The sequence below is a fragment of the Platichthys flesus genome, chromosome 18 (genome assembly GCF_949316205.1).
Source record: "Platichthys flesus chromosome 18, fPlaFle2.1, whole genome shotgun sequence".
Lineage (NCBI taxonomy): Eukaryota > Metazoa > Chordata > Actinopteri > Pleuronectiformes > Pleuronectidae > Platichthys > Platichthys flesus.
The window spans coordinates 6,857,351-6,882,793 of record NC_084962.1 but is presented as its reverse complement, the minus strand read 5'-3'; the positions used below and the strand labels follow the sequence as shown (position 1 = coordinate 6,882,793).

The 25,443-nt window shown below is 42.9% G+C and overlaps 1 protein-coding gene across 3 annotated transcripts in view; it reads left to right on the top strand.

The window, feature by feature from the left end:
* The window catches only part of LOC133973714 (neurexin-3b), a 271,954-nt gene that overhangs the window by 70,928 nt on the left and 175,583 nt on the right, over positions 1-25,443 (top strand). For 2 of the 3 annotated variants that reach the window (XM_062411733.1, XM_062411734.1), the window contains exons 1-3: positions 449-575; positions 11,151-11,589; positions 14,542-14,925. In XM_062411733.1, the coding sequence (XP_062267717.1) occupies positions 474-575; positions 11,151-11,589; positions 14,542-14,925 (925 nt within the window). In that variant the 5' untranslated portion in view covers positions 449-473. Of the gene's footprint in view, positions 1-413; positions 576-11,150; positions 11,590-14,541; positions 14,926-25,443 lie in introns of those variants that run through there. The other variant, XM_062411736.1, reaches the window with a different exon arrangement.

Sequence of the window (25,443 nt, the reverse complement as noted above, 5' to 3'; positions counted from 1 at the left end):
AGTTACCAGATAAATCCCGAAACCTAAGACAAGTGCAATCAAATTTGTCCTTGGTTTGAGCATTGTACTAACCCTCCCCCCAACCTGAAGTTTCCAAACCAAACCCAGGATCCATTCTCTTACCCCCATCAAAGATAAAGAAAATATGCCTGGGCCATATTTTCTTTACCTGTCCTGTGAATCCTACGGCAAAAATTCCATTAATGAAATCCAAACACTGTCTGGTCCAAAATAATCGCTTCACGGTACTAAACGATTCGGTAAGAAAAGGTTAAATGAGAACCCAACCTACAGTGTGGAGCCTAAAGAAAAGTTTCGAATGCAGACGAAGGAAGGAAGTGTGTTTCATACACAGCATGCTATCTACTGCCAGAGTGTAATGGCTGGGCTTTGGATGTGTTACCCCTCAACAGGTGACCATCTCTGTGGATGGAATCCTAACCACCACTGGCTACACCCAGGAGGACTACACCATGCTGGGCTCCGATGATTTCTTCTACGTGGGTGGGAGCCCCAGCACCGCGGACCTGCCAGGATCTCCAGTTAGCAACAATTTCATGGGCTGCCTCAGAGAGGTAGGAAAGACTTAATACAAATGACTACAGACAGAAAGCGGGCGCACCATGTGTTGTTCATTCCCAATACTGTATCTTCATTTGCATCAAATTACCATTTCTGTTGTGGGACTAGTTGTCGTACACACAACTGCTTTATTAGTATTTATTCAGCCAGAGCAGCGGTTTTTATATTTGCTGAAAAATAAAAATCAGCACACTTTCCCCAGGAAGGGGAGGGAAAGGGGGAAGAGAATGCAATTGCATTAATTAAAGCTGCTGAGCTGGCAGAGGAAGTATCACACTTTCAAAATCCCCTCGCTTGATTTAATTCATAACACTTACTCCAGTTTGTGTGTGAGGAAAAGATCCCAAAATTGCTTCTGTCACATGTAATTTGCAGCATCAGCAGGAGAACGCCGCTAAAATGGGCAGCAATCTGAGAGAGATATCTGCCTGTGATGAAACGGCAACAAGCGCTGTTGTTTCGGGACATTTATAATGCATCAGCTGGCAAAGACAAAAACATATATCGAGTTACCTGTTATTTACATTTTGCTAACAATTGCTTCTGCGGCAGCAAGTAATGATACTAAAGGGAGGAGCGATGGCTCTTCAGAGCTGTAAAAAAGTAATATGTCTGAATCGATGTTTTTAGTTAAGCAGCAGTCTAAGATACAACATTGTTATCGAGATTTACGTGTTTGGGCTGTTGTACAGAGACCACAGTGTGAAACGCAGCTTCAAATAGAAACTTTACGATGGATTCACATGAGTGAACTTATCTGATCATACATGTGGTTCTCTGTATCCGGCGTCACCTGACCTTAAACTCCCTCAGACTCAACGGGAAGGTCTGTTCTCTTGAAATGACAGGACTAGCGTGATTGCAGTGCCGCCGCAAAATTGGTGCCATGGGTTGCTGCTGTCTGTGGCAGATCGGGTTATCTGCAGTGAAAGGGCGAAGCAGGTCTTCTGCTCTAACAGAGAGGGATCTCACATTGGGCCAGGATAAACAGCCCTGGCAACCCTAGCCAGCGGACTGCAGGCGGGCAGACCTGGCAGCGGCTGCTGCAGCTCTGCAAGCCGAAAATGTGAATTGGAGTTAACAGCCACCATGATATGTTGTCACAACAGTTATAGCAGGGATATGCAGGAGTTCAATCTAGACCGGCATCTAAAGCGCAGGTGAAAACGTATATCTGTCTGCTGCTGTCCCTGCAGCTCCTTACTCAACAACAGATATCATGTGAAATGATCAAATTTGATGCTGCGATGATGGAAAGATCCTCCATGTTTTTCTCCTGTGGACGTTTCTAGCTTGAATCATATTTTTATTTTAGATCATTAGGGTTTCCTCTGAAGGGTTAGAAGATCACAGATAAGCCATCAGCAGAGAACCTCCCGCTGAGTTGTGCATGTGTGAAAGGCAAACTACGGTCATGTCTCTCCTCCACCCTAGAAGTCTTTGTAGTTTTTCATCCAAGTGACTGCTTTCCTCTGCTTATATGCTTCCCCCCCCTCACGCAGTTTGTCAGCACTTGTCTGAACTTCGACTTAAAAATATTTTCTTCGAGCTCCGACTAATGAAAAAATCATACATAACACATTTCCAATAATGCATTTTACCTACCCCCACTGGTTTTTATCTAATTACAATGTGTTTCATCAACTTGAGTTAAAAATGAGATCTTATCACATCTTTAAAGCCTGCAGACGCTGCGCCCTGTCTTAAAGGGAGAATCATGCATAAATTATTCTACGATCAAAACAAGTTAGTATACTGGGAAACTTTATTTTTAACCCCGCTAATGGATGCAGGAATTCACATTTTATTTCTGTGGTATCTTAAAAGCCGAGTATACAACGTTTTGACTGTGAAGACATGAATGTGCCATCTCCTCTCAGGCCGGCCGCACTCCACCCTCTCATCCTGTGTGTTTTTAACTTCCATCACAACCCTCTCACTTTTGACGAGAGCCAGTAACGTGCAGTGGTACGCTGCCAACCTCAGCCCAGCACCTCGCAACATTCCTTCCGCTTAGCTGAGCAGGCTTCCGTCAAACCACAATATGCTCTTTCTTCATCCTGTTTCCAGGCTGCTGTGCTCACACACACACACTGACACACTTGGACGAGCACATTTGGGCAACGGCTTGGAGAAAGTCACCTTGTCTGCATTGTTTAATGTTTCGACTGAGTGGCTCAGGATCTTGTTCCTCCAGTCGTTACCACATTGGCTAATGCGTTCCCCCGTCATCCACCCTCAACGACTCTTTGTCTCTCCCACACACAGACTGCATCTTTATATAGAAATGTACATTTTTAACACAGACCCGGCCATTCCAGTACTTTTACCTCAGACTCCCTGAAAAAATCTGAGCTGTGGCTTCACATGTGTGTGGCTCAGGCGGTAGTGCAGGGCAGTCTGCGGTTCCTCCAGTCTCCATGTGTGTGAAGGGGTGAATAGGACTGGTAGTGTAAAGTACTTAGAGCAGTTTTTATAAGAAGACAAAAGAGATGTTTAAATGCAGCCTATTTACCAGCCTGTGCTCTGTTTCAGGAAAATTGGCTCATTTCTGTGGTTTACACTGCAGCACAAATAATACACAAGGACAAGCCCCTTTTAAAAGAAGGATAAGAGCTGTCTCACACTCCTAGTTTGTATCCTCAAAGTATTATGGCTGAACACATGCATTAATAGTCCTCCTGGCATTTAGCAAAAGGACTCTCAAATCACAATAGCACACTCCTTTTTCCTGGTATTGTATTTGATGCTTTTTGTGTATTTATGATTGTGCTATTGCGATACAGGAGGAGTTGTTGTTTTTTTGCACTGCTTGACAGCCCCGGTAGTGAGTCCAAGGCAAAGCATGAAACATAAATGAGCAGTTGGGTCAGTTCTGTGAGTCTCCCTGCCAAGTGTATATAGATTTATATGCACTCAAACACTGCTAACACAGCTGCAGCCGCAGAGTAATGCAAGGCTCTCTCCATTGTTGCTTCACCTGAACCCTGGTTGTCAGGGAAACGTTTCTGCATCCACCAAGTGAGGTGGAGACTTTCCTGTCGGTAAAAGCTTTTCCCCAAATGCGAGAAGTGGCGTAATCATTCATCTTAATAATGAATTATTCATCTATGAATACAGAATTACTTCTCTATGTATGTTTTGCCTAATTGTTTATACTTCACTCTCCCTCTGACGGTTCAGTTAATATGCCAAGTAAAGGGTGAAGTGTTGAACACATCTATTATGCACCTTTTCTCCACTCAGCCAGGTGTAGCATTGTGTTGCAGCTGGTGTTGAAGAAAAGCACATTCACTATACGATCTAGTCTGCAACACTTCTGCTGTTGTTTAATTCAGTTTCGATCAGATGCAAAAACAGATGAATCACTGCCTTAACATGTAAATATGTAACAATTCTTTATTTAAATGTCCCAAAAAAATAGACCTATGTTATATATTTTGTGAAGTAACATCACATCCAACATGTTTCCAACAATGTTCAAGCCCAGAGAAATCCACTATTCTAATTCAAGTTAACTGGACATTTCATTAGCCTTTTAATTGCGTCATATCTGCTCTACATTGTATGATGGAGGAAAAACACATTGTTTGCCAGTTAGCCAGTTGGCTTCTTTTTCCTTCCACTGTTTGTATTGGTCACTCGCTATGGGTCCCAGTTATTCATCGAAGTATGTTCTGCATTAAGTCATCCATCCTGAGGGCAACAACTCCCATGATCCCACACTGCTTCATGATGTCATCAGATTATTTAGTCATTGTTTTGATTGAGACCCCTATAACTAGAGTTCTATATTGAAGGTTTAATTGTTTGATTTTGATAAAATTGCCTATAGAACCATTTATTTTAACCTGAATCTCCAATTTCCAGTTGCACAGAAGTAAGAAAAATGAAAAAGATATATAGAAAGAATTACTTCCATTCACATTGTTTTATCGTCTAAAGATTGAGCAGTAAAGTAATTTTTGCTGTAGTATATATCTTGGACATAGTCATTTCATTTATTGACTATATAAAGTCAAAATTTCAAAGAGGCAAGTGCATCTATATTTCATCATGGGCCGTGATGCAGAGGCCATCGTATCTCTGTGTTTGCATCATTATCCAAATGAGTGTGACTCAGCATGAGTTGGCCCTTTTGAGTGTGCATTGGCTGGACCGAATCTTGGAGGTGATTCACCATGTGCTTTGGGTAGTGGTAGTATTGTGCTGTCCTCCCTTACGCCATCTGCTACTCAGCACCGTGGAAACAACTGGCCTTGTGATGTCCCTTCAATCACAATATCCCTTTGATCAATCCATTAAGTGCAAATTGTGTCTTTCTCTGGAGTGCACGTGTGTATTTGCTGGCACGCTCTCATCTGCATATACATGGGTTGCTCTCCTGCAACTCATTTATTCCTTCATGCCCCCTCCACTTCTCTCTTTGGATTCAATATCCCCAGGTAATGAGGGGATGATTCAGTTGAGTCTGGCCCATTGCTTGGATCAGTGTGCGTCACTAGTTCTATTTGAATGTGTGTGTGTGTGTGTGTGTGTGTGTGTGTGTGTTATGTCTAGCGTGTGCTCTTCAGACGTTTTGGAAGCAGAAATGTGGATGCATGTTGGTTTTCTAGGAGATATAGGAGAAATGTTGAATAAGCTAATGGAGGCATATGTATCTACAGTGAGAGAATACCGCACTCTCTACCCCTTAAGGCTACATGGGATGTCATCCATGCTCAACACACACATACGCACACACACCCCCCGCCCACGCTCGTGTTTTGCCATGTGTACTGGCGCGCTCTCCGGTCAGCCCTGATGTCGGCTGGGCCGTGTAGCCAGTAGCCCCCGTCATCACTGGGTCTCACGACTCCCAGCTCCTCCTTCTGGCGTCACTGGGCACTCGTGGCATTGCTGGAGCTGTGTTGTGGCAACGCGTGTCAGACTGTGGGGGAGGCAGGGGGAGGCAGGGGGAGGCAGGGGGAGGCAGGATCATGCACCGTCATCTCTGCTGGGAGAGGAGGGGCTGCATGCAGGAGGTGGACGGATGGGGGAGATGATGATGAGTAACACCAGGGAAGCAAGCAGGGGAGGATGGAAGGTGTGAGTGAAGTGGGGAGTGACGGAGCGGAGAAGACGGGTGCAGGTGAAGTGAAAGTCAGTGGGTGAGGGACAGAGACAGAGAAACACTGATATAGATTCAGATAAAGGGAAACGATGAGTAAGTGAGAAGCTGCAGAGAGAGGGCGAGACACCCATCTCTGGCATTTGAGAGGAACATTGTCGTCATCAATTTTGTGTTAGTCACCACAGTGTATTCAGACAGCGCTTGTTTTCCCCTCCAAAACAAAACCTAAATGTCACCCTGTCCTTTTAATTATCTTACGGTTTTTTTAATGTCCCCTCAGAGGGCTAAACAGTGATGGATGACATTGAGTTTTTAATGGAATGTCATCACCTTTCACCCCACAAGCTAAACTGTGACACAGGTAAACACAGGATTTCGCTCAAGGTAAAACAACTAATGCAAACTTTGCTATCAAAAAAATTCAAAACTCTGCATGATGTGACAGTAGAAAAATAAATTTGCTTAAAGGTGTTTTCACATTTTGAGTCTCCATCCCAGGAAGCACAATTGCACCCGTACCTTGAGATAAATGATGTCATTACTGTTGGCAAAAATATATTTTTACATAGGATAAGTAATACTCTTTTAAATAAGTTCTAATAGAAACAGAATATGTTACTCATTAGATTCTATATCGTCAGGAATAACTGTATTGGTCAGCTCTTGAAAATGTAATGCTAATTTTAAGAAATATAACTTTTCTATTAAAGTTTTAATCATATAAAACCATTTATAGTTTTCTTTCATAGATACTAAATATGTTTCAAAAATAAACCTACTATCAACAAAGCATAAAGGCTACAAGGCACTCTAACCTGAGGAGGCACTGGTCCCAGCTGAAATCAGATTGGCTAATTAATAAATTAGAAAAATACAAACAATTCTAGTAATAAATACGTTTAATATCGTTTATTTCCTGAGTATTTTAGAAGAACTCAATGTGCTTATACAAGGAACCATTCTCAAAATACATTCAATGATGTGTGGCTTGGCTTAAAGAGACACTTAACAATGTGCAACCTTATGAATCTGTAATTATGGATGTTGGTAATATCGTTGGCCTCTCCCCTTTATGCCCCCTGATTTATTAAACTTTTCATCAAGACACGTTTCACTTTCCCCTCCAGTGGTATTTAGTTATTCATCTGCTGTACGAGTGTTCTAGTTTAATGTTTCAAGATGGGCTGAAATCTAAAATATCCACTGCTGAACCTTCATTGCATTACAGCGTGAATAAAATTAAAATACTTGTCTTTACGATATATATAAAATATATATATATATAAAAAAAATACCCTTAAAGCCTTGCTGAACTAAATGGAAAAACAGATGGAGTTTCAGGTGAACTACTTCCATTATCAATTTATTGCTTCATCCCAGTTGTGATAATAATTTGGTTCATATTGATCCCCAGTAATAACAACTGCATTTTCTTGCTATTGTTGTTATATTAACTCTACATTGATCTGCCTGCATGAAGTCAAGTGTGTTTTGTATTTGTTATGTATTGTATCTATTTTTTTGTCAGTGCAGTCGTCTGAATGGATTTGCATTTCTCTGTGCACGCGTGTGTGTTTGAACAGAGGTCTGCTCTGCAAAGCTTCATGATCAGTGTTTGTGTGAGTGTGTGTGTGTGTGTGTGTTAGTGTGTGTGTGTGTGTGTGTGTGTGTGTGTGTGTGTATGTTGGTGTGTGTCTTCACTCCACTGCTTCTTCATTAACACTGGGGCTAAATCAGCAGCTGACAGCAGCTGTGGCCAGGGCCGAGAGGACATGAGCACTGATCTGAAGTAGATTAGGGAGGAGATTGTGTAAGGTTGTGTGTGTGTGTGTGTATGTGCACGCACTCTCTGAGCATCCACCCACCTGCCCTTTCCCCGCCCGCTCCATGTAGCCTTACCACGGCTCGATCAATACACCATCCTGAAGCAGAGATGGAAGATTTTGGCTTTATGGAGTCGTTACAGTCCCTTGTGCCTGCACTATGAATGGGCCCCATAAGGCTGTTGATAGACTGAGGGATGGCGTGGCAAAGCCCAGCCATAACAAAGGAAATGACTAGGTACACACAGCCGTGGCAGTCAGTTCCTCTTTTATAACATCATTTCGATTACCTTATTGATCAGCCTGCAGCAGAGCAGACAAAATCATAATCCCAAAACAGATCGAGGATAGTTGATTGTAAGATAAGTACGTCCCACAATAACAGGGCACTGACTGGGAGAGTTTGTAAAGACCTTCCACTGCCAAGAAAAGTTAGATAGAGAGCGACCAAAGGTTTTCTCGAGTCAGGCAGAGAAAATAGTGGTTTTCAGAATAAGAGGACAGCCCGCTGTAGCTCTGATGGTGACCCTGTGTGATCACTGAGCATAATTATTCTGTCCATATCTAGAAAAGTCTCATCAAATATGTCTCAAAGACAGAGACACACTAGGCGTCTTGGAACTTCGGCAAGTTGAAGCAATTTACATGTAAGAAGTGCACAGTGGTCATCACAGCACTATTTAAAAAAGCCCTGCATTGCAAATGCAAAAGCATAAACATTAAAGCGTCTCTTTTTATGTAATACTCAGTTTGTTCTCGTGCCCAGTGGTCTAAGAGCTCGCTGCAAGTGGAATTCAAGGTATTTGGCTTCAGAAGAAAACATGAAAACATGTTGCAGAGACTAGAGAGAGCTAGGGTGGTTAAAGCTGGAGGAAGTTTGAGCTACAGGGCAGCTGTAAAGTGTCAGAAACACATTGAATGTAACAGGGGTTTGGGTAGATTACAAGGTTGGGCGATGTATTGAGAATTTGCACATATGAAGACGTCTACAGAGAAACGTTGCGCTGGATGATGACATTGTAACAAGGTGGAAGAGGTTCCTATAGTGACGTGGCGTTTTCTTAACAGACGGAAGACCTAAAGCATCCTATGGACATAAATCTGTAAAATACAACAAAGCTGCATCCTGTTTTCCTTTATCCCTTCTTGAATAAAACACTTGATATATCTAAACTTCCTGAAACTGTGGAGGAACTTTTTCTGCGATAGTTGGGATCAATGGAGGGAACCGTCCTCTGAGCGATGTCATTCACATCTTTTTTAGCTATGTAGCAGAAACACATCGGAGCTTCTCTGTTCTTTTCTCGTCCGGAAGGTAATAATGTCACTAGTTTTGTCAAAGTCATCCATCTTTAAAGGCAGCTCAGGCAACATATGTAACCATCCTCTACATCCAGCTTCTCAAAGGAGATGCTGGTTTTCTGTGTCTGCTGTGCAATAGTCTGGGAAACTTTGTGGTTTTGAACGAAGTCAGACCTAAAGGATTTTGATATCATGATGCTCGGATTTGTCGCTTTTTTATTTTATTTCACTGACAAATACAAGTTGTATGCATAGGCCCATGTATATGTTTCAGCCAGTATAGGTGCTCTTAGCAGAAATAACCAATCACAGATAGGTAGTCTGTCCAGATTATTCAATCTAAAGCTAGTTTGATATAGAAGTTTGATATCAAATCAATGTAAAATGAGTGGGTGCTTGTCATTCTCTGTGGGTGCTTGTACCCCACAGCAGCCACTAAATCGATGTGGCACCTTTACTGTGAACCTATAGTAATGCATGTGAAGGATTTCACTTCCTGTGGAATAACAATTTAAGCAGGTGGGTCCAGTCTCTGCTGATATCAGCTTTTTCAACAATGGAACAAAAAACGTAAAACAAAAGGGTTAAACCTCTGCTCTGTAAAATCCCCATATTTTTTTTAAATCCCTTATTATGAATTCCTAACGTTTCGATCGCGTTCTGACCGGCTCGCTGACAGGTCAAATTTTTTCACGTGCGTGCCCTGGAAGAGCGCTGTGGTTTATCAAATGATGCATTTCTCCTAATTAGGATTTTAATCATATGATCATTAATTCATAATTAATTACTGGGTCGAACAAATGAGCTACATTAATAATATTTCTCATCCAAAGGCTGTTTCATAATTAACATCAGAAAGGGGCTCTGAGACTGAATGATATTCATATTCAAAACAAACCACCTTCAACCGTCAGAGGAGACAATTAATCGTGAAAATAATAAACCGATTTATCAATAATGGAAATGATCAGTTGTGTGAACCCCAGGTGGCTGCATGCCTCGTGTAGCTCTCTGTTCACACCCCCTGGTATGTGAAATAAAAATTCATTTCATTAGTATTATGTGGTTGCCTTGCCAGTAGATTAAGTGCTCGACAAGGTGTGTGGTAAGTATTTAATGTGTGTCATGTTCAGGAGATTAAACGTGTTTGTTAATCACGTTGACGGCTTCATCGCCATGTTTGTAGTGTACACAGATGTACACACACATACACACACACACACACAGACACACACGCAAACAACACATGACTTTCATTTAAAAGCCAGTGGCACATCAAATCAACATCTCTCCCTCTTTTTCGCTCTATTTGCCCCCTGAAATATTTTTTTTCTCACGCTGTCTTTCTTTCTTCTCTTCCCTGATTCACACCAGCGTGTCGCTCTCTCCCCAATTACATTTTTTTCTCCCCCCTCCCCCCCTTCCCGTCGGTCCTCCTCGGCGTTCGGGTCACCTGTGTTGATTTACTGTCAAATCTTCCAGGATTATCGGTAATCCCACAGCAACGAAAATCTGTTTGCTGACAGCTGTGCTCCCTCTGACAGTGTTGCTTTTCCTGCACACACACTGCCCTATATACCATAAGAGGCCCGTCTTCCTCACCACAAAGGAAAAAGGGGAGGGGGGGGGGGAGAAAAACATTAATTTTCCACCTCGGTGGATTCCAATTGCGAATACTCTGCTCTCCTTTTCTGTGGTATTTTGGACTGTAAGGTGGGACTGCTTTCTACATGGATTAAATGGTTGAGCTGAATTTATCGGGGGGTAAAAAGGGATGATATCGGGGGCATATTCTTCCAGGGTCACAGACACTCCTGTGGGGGTCCAGCAGGAATTCACAAAGCGTGCTCTTTTTGACGATTACATTTTGACTAAAAATCACGCCATCGCTCCCCACCCGGTCGGCAGGTGTTCCACAAAATGAGAATATAGTCAAGGATTTGTGTACAGTCTCCGCCTCACTGTGGATAGATTGAAGTTGAAATAGACAATGACTGAGAAACAAATTGGGCCACACACGCACCTTAAGATATTAGTTTTATCGATCCTGCCGTCCTTGAAACAACAATGCGTGATATTACCAGAGAATGATGATATAATAGTATGACAGTTTTGAAATGGAGTACAATTCATTCACTGATAAATAAATCCTTTTCATCAATACTGCTCGGGCTAATCATCCCCTACAGTGAAATATTGTGAGCAGCCAAAAAAAAACTAAAATTGCACACACAGTTCAGGCTGAGGTTTAATCATCGTCATTACTCTTGTGTGCCTGTCATGTATTTGTTGCATTTACAAGAAGCCCCTAACTCATGTTTTTTCCTCAGGTTGTGTACAAGAACAACGACATCCGCTTGGAGCTGTCCCGCCTCGCTCGCATCGTTGACCCCAAGATGAAGCTTCAAGGTGACATTGCATTCAAGTGCGAAAACGTCCCCACCCTAGATCCCATCAACTTCGAGTCCCCCGACTCCTACCTGGCCTTGCCCAAGTGGAACACCAAACGCGTGGGCTCCATCTCGTTTGACTTTCGCACGTCTGAGCCCAACGGGCTGATCCTCTTCACCCACGGTAAGGCGCAGGACCGACGGGACGCTAAGGGCCAGAAGAACAACAAGGTGGACTTCTTCGCCGTGGAGCTGCTGGACGGAGGGCTGTACCTCCTGCTGGATATGGGCTCCGGGACCATCAAGGTCAAGGCCACACAGGCTAAGGTCAATGACGGGGCCTGGCATCATGTGGACATCCAGAGAGATGGTCGCTCAGGTAAGGACGGAGGGGAGAGGGAAGGAAGAGACAAACTGATTGTAAGCCAGGGGTGGAGCAAGGGCCGGAGTAAGGGGGGCCCATCTGAATAAGATATTGACCTAAATGTCACTTATTATCAATAAATGTGACATATTTTGAATCTTTCTTAGAGCTCAATGTGCTTGGAAAAAGGTGCATTGTTCAAAATTGTCCAATGATGTGCGGCCTTGGTAAAAACTGTGGCGCTAACAGCAAACAAGGAACAACTTGAATGTGACTGAATCGGGAATTGAATTGTGCATTGAGGTGGGACGTACAATGGGCCCCAGTAAATTGTGGCCCTTTCATGGCCCCTGCTTTTATAAAAATCCTGTTTTAAAAAAAAATGTGTGTTTAACATCGCTAATCACAGCCTGTTTAAGTTGTTAAAGTACTGTGATCAGCTCTGAGCTGTGAAAACTGTTTTTCATTTCTCACTCTCTTTCTCACACACAAGCACAAGCACGTAATCGTGACTGACTTTAACGTGAGAAGTGAACTCCTGGTTCGGGTAGAAATATGTTGCCTCTGGCCGTGCGGTGTAAGGATTGACAGGCAGAGAGTTGACGAGGCAAATAACCAACTACAAGAGAAGAGAGCATAAAGTCTTGAGAAAATTTAATATTTCTAAAGGGATTTGTGGGTACCGTGTGTTATCAGTTATCCTTTTTAAATGGGACATCTACAAAAATCTACAAAAATCTAGAATTGTTTTCACTATAAGAACAACGAATATAGATGAAAATAATTCTAATTTATCACATTTTGTATTACTGACTAATTGATTGACTAATTGTTGTCAAGATTCAACAAAAAATAATCTTACTTCATTATTCCCTGTGACTTGCATTTAAGGCCATATTCTTTTATCATTAAGGTTATTCTATCATATTGGTATTCATGATGCAAGTGATTTATACTTAGAGATTTCTTTTAGTTTTATGGAAATTACACTTCCGCAATTACTCTACTGCCGACTCCTCACAGTAGCTGCAACAATAGAACTGCAGCAGCAGAAAGAATCCAAGTTGTAATCATGTCACGGCTTATTTCCTTCCTGTTCTCCTTTTTCACATCCACAGAATGATGTAAATCTCCTCAATATATTAATTCCCCGCGATGATTTATCGCCTGGATAAAGTCCTGCCTCCCTCTAGATAAAGCTACTGCGTCTGCTTCCCCCTCGATTTCCCCCATTTGTTTGTCCTATGACCTCCAAGCATGGACGGTTACCCAGAAAGCATTAGAAGACGATTATATTAAAGAAAAAGTGTAAGAAACTTGTGTTGCCCCCGAGCTCCGAAACCGTACACAATCTCTGCATTAGGTGGGATCCTCCAGAGGACTCGGATGTGTTAGTCGGCACCGCAGCCCTTGTTATATATCAGGTTAGAGCAGCCAATTTGGCCGTGTGTCAGCGCTCGCTGCTTTGATTAATCACCGGCGCGGGCCCTGGTGCGATAGCGGAGGAGAGAGTGGGATTTTCACCGGGAAAAAGAGGAATGAGACAGATATATGGATAGCAGAGTGAGGGATGGTTAAGAACGAGCATTATCACACTCCCGGCTCGAGTGAAATGTTAATAAGAGTTGCGAGTGGATTAGATTTCTTGTCCACAAAGAACCGAGATCTCTCCATATGGCTGTGAGATGAATTTAACATAAGTAAAATGTGAGATTTCACTCATTTGTGCTCTCGATGTAAAAAGTGATGATGTCCTACCTGAACTCGGTGCGGTCTGATTGAGAGGTTCAACTTCTTCTTCTTTCTTTAATCATCTATTTGTATTTCAGAGCTGAGCTATATTCCAGGCACAAATGGATTTGAAAAGAAAAAATTGTATTTTATCTATTTTGATTAAACCTGTTTCCATACTGTGTTCATAGATCTGAACAAAGACTGAAACCGCTTTACTCAACGACCAGCTTGGGACTCACAGAGTTTGGGTCTTAGATTTGTTTAAATTTGAATCCTAGTTTTTATCTTAATTATTAAATTATTAAATTCAATTCTGTTGTTTCTTTAGTCCATTTCGGATTTATTGGAGAAACAGGTGATGAATATGTGAACTAAAATGCAAAACAAGCCGAGATTCAACAAATGTATTTTTCTTTGGTGTAATTGTACCTCGTCGGAATTTAAATGAGTGAATTAGTTGCTGCACCTTTGCTTTTAACACATTCATAGAAGTGGATCTAGTGGAAAAAAAATCTGTCCCAGGGAATAAATTATGCCGGCTAATGTTTTTTCTCTTCGTGCTTGTTCTAAGTGATCACTGTGACCTTGTGGCAGCGGACTGGTTATTTTGTTGGATGCAAACTTTTTTCCCTCTGCCACCCATTCTGTTATCTTGAGCCCAAAATAGAGTTCCCCTGAAGAGACACTTGAGAAAGTCAGTGATCGGTACAATTTTATGTGCCAAACCCCCACCTACGCAGACCTCATCTTAGAACACACACAGGAGTCTTGTGCTATTTTGGTCCGCCTCTTTGCTGCCGGTGCGTTTCGGCTCCATATATGTGGATCTCTAGTTTGTTAAAGAAATTACTAAAACTCTAGCTGCCATATGTCACACCTAGTCTTCACAATAATGAGTAAAAATGGGGCCTTGAGTTTGACATTTAGTCTGAAAATACAATTTTAGTCAGTCTCGAATATCAGTATTTTGGAATTGCCAAATACTATAAATCGAAGGAGGTAGGTGTCACTTGTTTCAATGGAGTACCTGCTATTTGAGGAATGTATCTGTTCTCTGGCAGTGAGTGAAGTACTCCACTAACAGAACATGACACTTCATTTCTAGAACTCCAACGGGAAACCAATATCATTACCTCACTCCTCCTGCTGTTTATTTAACTGATAGGATTTGATCAAATGGAACTGTACACAGCATTTTCATGGAATTTAATACTGTTTTTTTCTCCCCCTCAGGCATCATCTCAGTGAACAGCCGCCGGACCCCTTTCACAGCCAGCGGGGAAAACGAGATCCTGGACCTGGAGGGCGACCTCTACCTGGGCGGCCTCCCCGACAACCGGGCCGGCTTGGTGCTCCCCACCGAGCTCTGGACCGCCATGCTCAACTACGGCTACGTGGGCTGCGTGCGGGACCTGTTCATCGACGGACGCAGCAAGGACATCCGGCAGATAGCCCAGTCCCAGAACATGACCGGCATCAGGTCCTCCTGCAGCAAAGTGACGGGGAAACAGTGCGACAGCAACCCGTGCAAGAACAACGGGGCGTGCAAGGAGGGCTGGAACCGCTTCGTCTGCGACTGCACCGGGACCGGCTTCTGGGATAGTACCTGCGAGAGAGGTGAGACATCTTTACAATCGTTTTCCTCTATGTGCTGATTGTATTAACTTCCTTCTCATAGTGTTACATCTGTCAGGTTGCTACGAGTTTGCATGCCGAAGTGGCCTTGGGCAAGATACTGAACGTGAGAATGAGTGAATGTAAATCTGTACTGTAAAGCATGTAAGCGTTCATCAAGACATGCTACTACAGAAGGGTTTCTTCAGGAGGCTACAGCAGCTGAATTATTTTTACGTGTTAAAATTTCTGTTTTATTTATCGATGTGTGTGTACACAACAGGTTTGTTTAAATTACAAACCTGATTTAAAGACTTCTTCTGACTGGAAGAAGCCCCACAAAGTTGAAATAGAGCCTCCACTCTCCTAAAGGTGGTTGTGAAGTGGCAGTGATGTAGCCACCGCCTGCTCACAACAGCTTTTGTGAGCGGGTGGACAGTGCTCTGTTTCAGCTGGCAGGCGGAAGTGTGACTTGGGACACTTGCCTCACAATATTTATGGAAGCTTTACTGAAACGATTTAATGGGTATTCTCTGCCAACTGGCTTTGGAACAGCAACGTCTTTTCTTTCTCTCTCTCTGTCTCTCTCTCTCTCTCTCTCTCTCTGTCTCTCTCTCTCTCTCTCTCTCTCTCTCTCTGTCTCTCTCTCTCCTGCCTGCGAAGGTTTTGAGGGGAAATCGAACTTCTGTGGTGGTGGAACGGGCTCTACTTGCTGGGGTTTTAAGAGCTAGGACGCATTAAGGTTTTATGAGACAGCCAAGATGGGGGACACTCCGAGCTGTGAGACAGTGTGTGTTATGTGACTATTGTTCATATGGTTCTTGGCTCTTATTTTACGGTATTTGCAGCATTCACAAGTGAGCTTTAAGTACTTTACTCAGACTGAGAGGTGTGTAAAGAAATAATGAGCGTCAGGAGAGGAGGTTGCTGCGTGTGTGAGTGTGTGGGGGCGGCTACATGATAATGTGCTGTTAATGATTAAAGAAAACCAAATGAGAATAAGGATCAACATGCACTGAAAGCTGCCTGTTTTATGGAACTAGTGTTGTGCCTGTTCTACACCTGCCTTTTAAAAATGGGCTGTTCTCTTGTCCCGTGTTAACGCTGCAGAGCTACTTCAGAATTATTTCACGTCATTATCGAGTCTTCCTCAAACAGTTCTCCAATATACTGTCACTTTTATATTGTAAAGAGTTTTATAAACTCTGTGGTGCACGGTGAAGTTATTTCATCCTACCAGGGTTATCTGCAAGTCAATATTTTTCATGAAATGTAACAGAATTTTCTTTATTACGTTTCATGTGTGGCTTGGATATAGGATTGAATGATTAACTTAACTGGTGTTATTAATTTTTAAATAAAAGGCACATTGGCTATTAAAAAGGTGATAAGTTCAAAGCTTTTCAAAATAAAATATCTGCAATTCAGTATAAAGCACTTCAGCAACTCAAGGAAACTCGTGCTTTTACTTTGATGACAAATACCTGTGAATGTCGGCCCCAACAATCAAATTATCAAAAGGATCTGGTGGAAATCTTAACTTAGCAACCTGCAGTAAAGGTTTAGGAAGGCATAATGAAGTAGCTTTTCTCTGAAACAGATGAATAAGACAGAAAGTAGGACACGTGCGCTCATGTTTAAAATACACTGTGGTAAATAATACAAAGAAAAAGTTAATGTTATGCTGCATTAATGTAAAGTGCATGTCGATCTCTTCTGTGAAACTTCCGCTGAGAGTCGAGTTTGGGAGCCCGGAGCTGTCAGATGGAGTTAACCTCGTCTTAGCCTGACTGTTGTGTCTATTTACGTAGCAATCCCATGATGTTGTATTTGCACAAAAGAGGAGAAAAAGGCAGCTGTGAAGCCAGAAGTGCACCGGCGAGGAAACACTCAAACACGGAGCCTGCTGATCTCCCACCCACAGAAGGAAAACATGAAGTCACATGTCCCTAACACTTCACACAGTCCCTGCTCACTTCTTCTTGCGTCCTGTTCCGTCCCGTCCCACGCAGTGCTCTCTGATCGGTCGTATCTCGGCGTTCGGTGAGTGCTTTTGCCGCTGGGTGATAAACCGCGGGACTGTGGGTCGGCCCCTCCACTTCTAGAGCTCTAGGAAAAAGCTTCAGTTGATTATACTTTGCACAAGGAGACAGGAGATGTGTAACAATCTGATACAGTTGGTAATACTGTCAAGGATGAATTCACATCTCTGGATTTTAGTTTCTTGGTTAAATGGGACTTGAATCCTTCTTCTCACTTGTTTGAAGGGATGCTGCTACAAATTGAGGTTGTGTTAGTGCATACCTCCGCCTGGGCTCACCTGTCCCTTTTTAAAAACATATTTAAATAGACTAGATCCAGATTTTTATCTGAATCTGCACCACATTGCACCGACTCATATCAGTCCCCAAAAGGTCTGATTCTTTTTTTAATCAAGATCCCTGAATTATTCTTTGAGGATCTGGATTCCGGACTCCTTGATTCATCCATTGATCCGGATCTGTGCAAAAATTGAATGGGTACTTTCTTGACCAATGCTGCATCCTTTTGTGTGGTGATCTGTCCTGTGGTGTTTCTGTAATCTTACTGACAAACAGCCAACAGACCAACACACAGACGGACCGAGATGAAAACATGGGGGAGGAAATGTCCCGAAAATCAGGTCACAACATCTCATTTCACAGGCGTCACTTTCCAATTAAACTATATTTTACTACGCAGCCAGTGAGAACAGGTGTATAACATCTGGTGGCTCTTTCAAAGTCTGAGAAAATGTCCCAGATGATGATACGTTTTTAAAACAAAATGTTGGTGGTACACACCGAAGTGAGAGAGATTGCGGTTTAATGAAAACACGTCAGTTAGTTCCCACTCTGCAACAACTGATCCACCCGTCCGTCTACTGCACTCCCCCTCCCTAGGGTGGCAGTGGCAGCCGGAGCCAAACGCGACAAACAATGTCATTGATAAATTAGTGATGTTAAGTTAACTCTGCTAAAAAAATAATAGATATTTCAGCCCCTACTGCTTCCATTCCTGCAAACATCTCTTTCTTTATTCCTCTTTTTACAATCCGTCTCTTGTGAGTCCCCTCTCCCCACAGTGTATTTTGAATACCCTGCAAAGCATTGTATCAACAACTACAGCCTGATAATTGCACATTTCAAATACTCTATATCAATGCTGAAACTGAAGACAAAAAAATAAGCAAGTGTTGATCATAATTTCTTATAGTCATAGATTAAAGATTAAGTCAAGTGTTAATTAGTTAATATATGTTGGGGCAAAAGTTTCAGATGGCATACTGCGAATTAGGAAACATATCAGCATAAATTGTGATGTATCAACCACACATTTTACCATGGAGGTTTTTTTTTATTGAAACTTTTACTGCAGATGACAATATAGACATAATATATAAAATATGAGATAAATAAGAACATGGCCATATCTTCCATACTTCTGTCCAGCCTTCAGCTGTGCTCTCGCTTTTCCAGACACTGTTAAAGGTCAGGGTGCAGCCTACATTTCCTTCTCTACTTTAACTTCCTGCAGGTCCTCCTGGGGATCAGAAGTCCCTCTGAAGTGGTGTGTTGTGGGTCTGCTCTGTCGGGCCCCAACCACCTCAATCACTTCAACCAGAGCTCCTCGGTGCAATAGAGCAGCAGCTTGATACCCAAGCCCTCACAGTTTGCTGAACTGCTCACATTTTCACGCACAGCGAGGCCCGGCCACCCTGTGGAGGAATCTCATCTCGGGAGGCTCGTGTCAGCGATCTTATTTCCTTTTCAGTCACCAGCCAAAGCCAAAGAGGTAAAGAGTTGGCTGAGACTGAGCAATAAATTGAGATGTTTGGATTGTTGCTCCCTCTTTGGCAGCGGCCGCGGTGAAAATGGTCTCCGGGCACATTCCCCCTGGGTTACAATACAAAGCTTGCTTTGTTCCTGCAGTCACTTCCACTGTCTTCACGGTCTCTTGTGAATAATAGTTCACCTTTTCTTGAGCAATACACTCTTCCTGGGCTTCATCCTGACTTTGTTGACCCTAAGCATCTATCTGCACAGGAAAGTTTGCTGTCTGATGGAACTGGGAAGACAGCATCATCTGGAAATAGACCAAAATGTCTGGATGTTGGCAAACGTCTGATCTCATCAGCTTTCACATTCTCCAGCGGGTTGCGTGCGTCGCAGTGTACAGTATAATATTTCTGAAAACATCAGCCCCTCGAGATGGGGAAACCACTCCTATTTGAAATGTTGGGTTTGAAATGACATTACATTTTCTTTCTTTCAAAACAAATGCGCTACACTCTGGAACGAATGGGACTGTATCCGTCGTGCTGGTAGACAAGTTGATTTTCCTTCTCCTCCCACCTCCTGGAGCTCCCTGGGGACTGTATCAAACAGCCACTAAGATGTTTCCACACATGGTGGTTGCTATTGATCTCAAACCCGCTATATGCTGCAACACAGAATTGTGCTTGTATTATGAGACAAGGGTTGAGATGATGATGAGATCAGTGCTCTCCCGTGGTGTGAAACAAAGGTTATACATTTACATCACAATGATTGGCCTCTGCTGGGGACTTTCTGCCGGAATTTAAATTAGCTCCTTTTGTCTGTCTTCGTTCAAAACAGTTTGCTGAGATCAGCCTTACACTTCTTTTTTTTTGTGATATTATTTAATTCAAATGGATTTCTGAGCCAGACACAGGAAGTATTTGTCACACTGCATTAGTATTTTCATTTATAAAATCCTGAAGCCAAAGACCTTTTACATCAGCAAAAACCAAAGTCAATATGGTAAATGTATGTAAGTTTCTCTTTTAATAAGTTTGACCAACTATTCTTTTATGCATCTAGACTCCTGCTGTGAACTGCTGCTAATACTTAAAGTGATACTACAGCAAAAGCAGAATGCAGGCGGTTGGATTTTTGGAGTTTTTAGACTTAGAAACAGAAAGTACAGTAGAAATAATTTAATCTGACTTGATTTAAATCCATTAAACTTCACTTCTTGGCTCCTCTGAACCACATTTCTCCTTGAGGGAAGCCAGGAGAAAGTTTGATTTCTTGCTCTGAAGTTTCTGTTGAGTTCTTTCACTGCTGGTGTGCCAAAGGGATGTCTGATTGTGGCTGTAACTGGAGAAAAATAATGTGGCATGTGATGGGCAACTCCGGTGAACCCTCAAAGTTTGATGTGAAAGTTCTTGTATCACCGAGGGCACTGAGGTTATTAGAGTGAGCGTTGATGTTCCAGTGAGATTTAGCAACTATAGTCCAGCATGTGTTCCGAAATTAAAAATAAGAAACTGAAGCTGCTTTCAAACATGCACTTAGTGCTCCCTTAGCATAGGGAAGACTTGATCATGATTGAGGTTTTTTTTTAAGTTCCGGCTTGGCCAGGTTTGTTTCGAGTAAAGAGATATATTTTTAGGATCAGCTCAACTGAGTTTATAGATTGTGTTAATAAGCTTCTTTTCCCTTCTTTTCGCTTTACCGTTACTCATGATAAACCCCCTCCTCCTAATGAACCAGAAACAAGCCCTGCTTTAATATTGCCCTATATATATATATATATGGATCATACAGATTGTGCTATACCTGTTTAAATCTTCCTCAATTTTATTCAGTATTAAATAAATGTGTTGGTTCTATGTGTATTCCAAAGGCATTCAAGTTACTCCCAATAAACGATGATGTGTAAAACTCGGGGATGTGGTTTCAGCACATTTTGCACAGCTGATCATTTGGAACTCCAAATAATGGAATCACCAGAAATGAAAGTCTCAAGATAATCTCCCCATATTTGTATTAAACAGTTCCGTGTATGTTCTTCTCCTCCACTGGGGACTAAAAAGCTCGCAGATTTCATTCTCTGTTTACCTCGGAAAATGTAAACTCACAGATATCTTAGTGTGCTTGAGGAGCAGAAGATCGTAGCAGGCGATAACTAAAACACAGAGGCGCTCCTGACTGTCCTCTGTTATGGTATGTTGATAATTTCTATCTATTACCTCATGTTTTTTCTTTTTCGCTGCATCTCTTTTTCATTTTCTGTCTTCAAATCCTTCCCTCTCTTTTGCTCTCCTGTGATTCTCTGTTTGTCCCACCTCTTCTCTCTCACACAGACACACACGCACACACACGTGCACACACCCGGGCTCACTCTGGTTGGCTTGTCTGCTTTAACCCAGCCCGTGAGACATGACAGCACCTGTGATCAGAGGTCTTCCGCGGTATCACAGAAACAGATGTAGTGTCAGTATGGGAGCCAGGCAATGTGTGTGTCTGCGTGTGGCTGTGTGTGTGTGTGTGTGATATGAATATCTTAACATACTGAATATGATGTGTTAAAAGCAATGCATATCATCATTCGCAGGTTTCTGTGACAGCATATGTGTCTACGTCTGTGCTCCGTATTCGTCTGCATCCATCCACATGATTAGGAATGCCTTTTTTACTACCGCCAATGCTTGAATGTGTGCGTGTGTCTGTGTGTACCAGCCAGACAGTGTCATTGCTCCATGCTGTAGTGTGATACCGGGGCCCTGGCCCTGATAGACCCCTCTCGTCTGGGTTGTGACTGGAAGCGTGGCCCTGCCAAAAACCCATCTGTCTGTGATCTGCATTCATATCGGGCAGCTTGGCTCAGTGCGGCACCGACAGGCGCACATGGCGAGGAGGAAAGAGGAGCCACTCGCTTAAAATACAACACCGTGCACACTGTTGCTATTAGAGCGATGGCGCCTGTCGAGGTGATGCGTTATTTATTGAGTTTCTGCAACTTGTTTTTGTTGTCTTCTTATGGTCCATTTCCTCAAGTGTGAAATGGCTTTAGTGTCACTTGCTTCATCTGCATGTGTCTAATTGGTATGAACCAGGCGAGCGGCTGCACTTCGGTGTAGTACTTTAAAAATTGATGCTCCGAAATGATTTTCTCCTCAAATAGCCGGAGGTCAGATCTAGGAAAGAATAGAGAAAGGAAAATCATTACGCCGCTGTAACGATAATGTTTCTCGGTGGGATTTCTCCTCTCTCCCTTGTCTTCGGGAGACAGCTGGAGGCCCTGTTCCATTTTTGATTGTGACAGTCCATTACAAGAAAGGGTTACCCCAAATGTGAGTCCCCTGCGAGGAAAACTCGAGTAAGGCAGATTACTCCGGTTTTATTGGAGTCGGACTGGTAAGAGCTGACATTAATTCAAGACTACAGGAGTGTATCTGATGTCATCCAGGGACTCTGCAAGCTTGTCAGTCATTCAGACGGGATAAGATAGAATATCAACATTTAAAATAGAAAATAACATATATATATATATCTAAATATATATATTTACAGATGAAGAGAGAAATAAAGTAAAACACATTAGTGCAAGTTGTGCAGTAGTGCAAATATGCCAATATGCCACGGTGCTGGTTTGGTGGTTATTGCAGTTCAGAGGAGTTTTAAAGTCTTATGGCCTGGGGGAAGAAACTGTCTCTGAGCCTGGTGGTTTGGGCCCGGATGCTGCGGTACCGTCGCCCAGACAGCAGCAGGCAAAAATGTTTATGGCTTGGGTGAAAGGGGTCTTTAATAATCCGGCTGCTCTTCTTCCTGCACCGCGGTTGATCCTTCGTGTTTTGAGAAAAGTGTGTGATGGTCTGTTTGTGCGGGTGTGGCGGGTTTTCAGGAAGCCGGGGCTCTGACAGTCTTTTGTGGCCGGGCGCTGCGCAGTTGATAAAGTAGCTCTGTTAATCAGGTAAATAGGCCTGTAGCGACGTGTGTCTGTCTCACGGTGTGCCAGTCCAGCGCCGAGCCATCCCTCTGAGACTCTCCCCATTCTGTCCGCCTGCTGCATCTGCACGGGCACGCTAGACACACACACACACACACACACACCAATCCGCTGGAGACAGATCGTATTGTGTCTGGTGCATATTGTATTTTCCCTGACAAGACGCCACCGCCCACATACAGTAAGTGCCTGTGTTTTCACTACTGTCAGTACAGAGGAACAGTGATGGCTCCGGGCCTGAGCTGACGGCTGGAAGTGTGTCCAATGCAGATCAGTGGTGACATCACTCGTTATGACGCCGGCTTCCTCTTCCTTAATATTTGTGCTGCAGGCGATACACTGTTAAAACTACAACACTCATCGACACTGTTGTTTAATTCATTCAATTATTATATTCAATCTGATGTTGAATCACATTGATATGACTGATTAATAATGAGAATTGGGGATTTGTAATTGGTCGGGCTCCTCTTGTTAGCATTTAGAGTAGTTTTTAGCATATCATTGCGTTTCTGCCTAAATTCATAGACGTCCTAATCGCATCAGTCACGTGGGTTCTCTCAAGGATAGGAACTCCCCGGCACACACACCATGCAATTATCTGCTCATTTTGCCCGATGCTCATTTCCAGTGGCAGTGAAATAATAGGCTGTCGCACGGCTTTCACAGTTTAATCATAGGTAGCAACTGCAGAACAGAGATTCAATGACAATGATGCCTGTCACCTTCTTACAAAGAGTCTCTGTATTAATATCATCCTGCTGTACTTGAAAGGTTGTGCTTTACTTTTTCAATTAAATGCTTTATTTTGCAGACGACTTTCCACTTATCGTTTGTGGCAGTTTTCCTATACTGCATATGATACGAGGGATGTAATTCCACATTTGACAGTGGGAATCGCATAACTTTCAGACGCGCACTAATTACAGGGGCTGTATCTGAGAACACAGAATGTCCGAATGAGCCGATGAGAGGAAACAAGCAGGAGATGCTCCGAGGGGAATGTTGACGACGTTTCCAAAATGTAATAGTCGCAAACAATTAAACAAAACAAATACAAATATCTGTGGATGAAAAAGCAGGGCTACACAGGTAGAACACACCACGGGAGATGTCAAGAGAGCTTTTTGGCGATGGGAGCGTCAACAAAAACAATTGACCTCCGCATCAGAATTATTTAAGTATGTCCTGCCTCCGTCTGCTGCACCAGCCCTCACCCTAACACTCTTGAGTTTGTTGTTGTGGGAGGCAAACTCCGGAGAAAGTCCGGACTCAATTTACCGACATCCTCTGGAGTTCATGTCTTCATGTAGACGGCTGTACAGTTGTATTTATCCATGGTGCTGACCCCTTAGCGGCGATGATGCATTTAAACACAGAGTGATCAGGATGCCTTTGAGTGTGTTGGCTTCAGTGGACAGGCTCTCCTTAAAATTGTCAGAAAGTAATTGGGGCATCATCCAAACAAGGGCAGACATGTTGGCTTCTCTCTCTGAATAAAGTATTAATCATTTTCCAAACCCATTTGTATTCAGAAGGGGTCAGTTGCTCAGATATGGTAAAACGCTCCGACTGTGTTAGAGTGGCGTGATTCAAGTGCTTGTCTAAATGTCTATACCACCCACAGACTGAGGGAGCGGAGGGGAAAAATACAAGTCTCCCTTAATCCCTGATTCCTTTAATAGCCCTAATTGGCAGGCTGCCTTTGAGTGAAATATTTCTTCCGGTCAGGTACCAATTACCACCATATAGGATTTTCATCACAATACCCCGTCGATCCACTTTTTATAAATATCTGATTAGATTCTGTTAACACTTAAATACACACATATATTAAGTGTAAACTGTATATTTAATTTTCACACACAAACAACCTGTCAAAATATGAACCATAGTTGCACTTTCATTTACCTCAATCTCACCTCTGTGTTATGGGGCGTTGAATGTAATTATCATATTTTAGCTTTGCTGTGTAAAGTTGTTATCCCCACGTTCGGTTTTCCTGGAGATTGTGAGCAGTTTTCATGATGTAACAAATGAGGTCATCTGTGTGAGGTCGTGCCGTTTGCTCTCCCTAATTCCACCTGCTCTGTTGCTGCTGATCCCCTCGCTCTGCTGGATAAGAGGCCGCTAGAACTCCGGGAGTAATATTTGACACTAACCTCGTACTTGATGACCGAGTCAAGAATGTTAACGGCTGCTGATTACCACGCTCTGCTGTACATGCTTATTACGTCCTCTGGGCTTCTCAGCCGGGTCTCCATTTTGTGCAAAACGCTGCTGCCGCTCGTCTTATTGCACGACTACATCACCCGGTACTCGCCTCCCTACTCCGGCTCCCTATTGATTTTAAAATGTTATTGCTATCTTATAAGGCCCTAAATGGCCCCGCTCCTAAATACATCAAAGATGTATTGACCTGGTGTGTGGCCTCTCTATCCGCAGATGGATCCCTGGTGGTTACTCTCATGTCTCAGCTCATGGCATAGGGTGAGCAGGCTTTTGCTTAGAGGTCTCTAACTTAGACCGAGTCGGCCTTTAGCCTCTGTTGGGAGAGATTGGAAATGGTTGCTTGTACTGACTCTTCCCATTTATTTGATCTTATCTGTTTTATTGTTTTTCACCTTTCTCATGGTCTTTTGTCTTGTTTTCATTTTATCTGCCTCGAACATTGTTCAAGGGCTTTATGGAATGAAAATTACACCTTCCCAGTTTTAATCCTGTGTCCCTGTGTTCACTGATCAT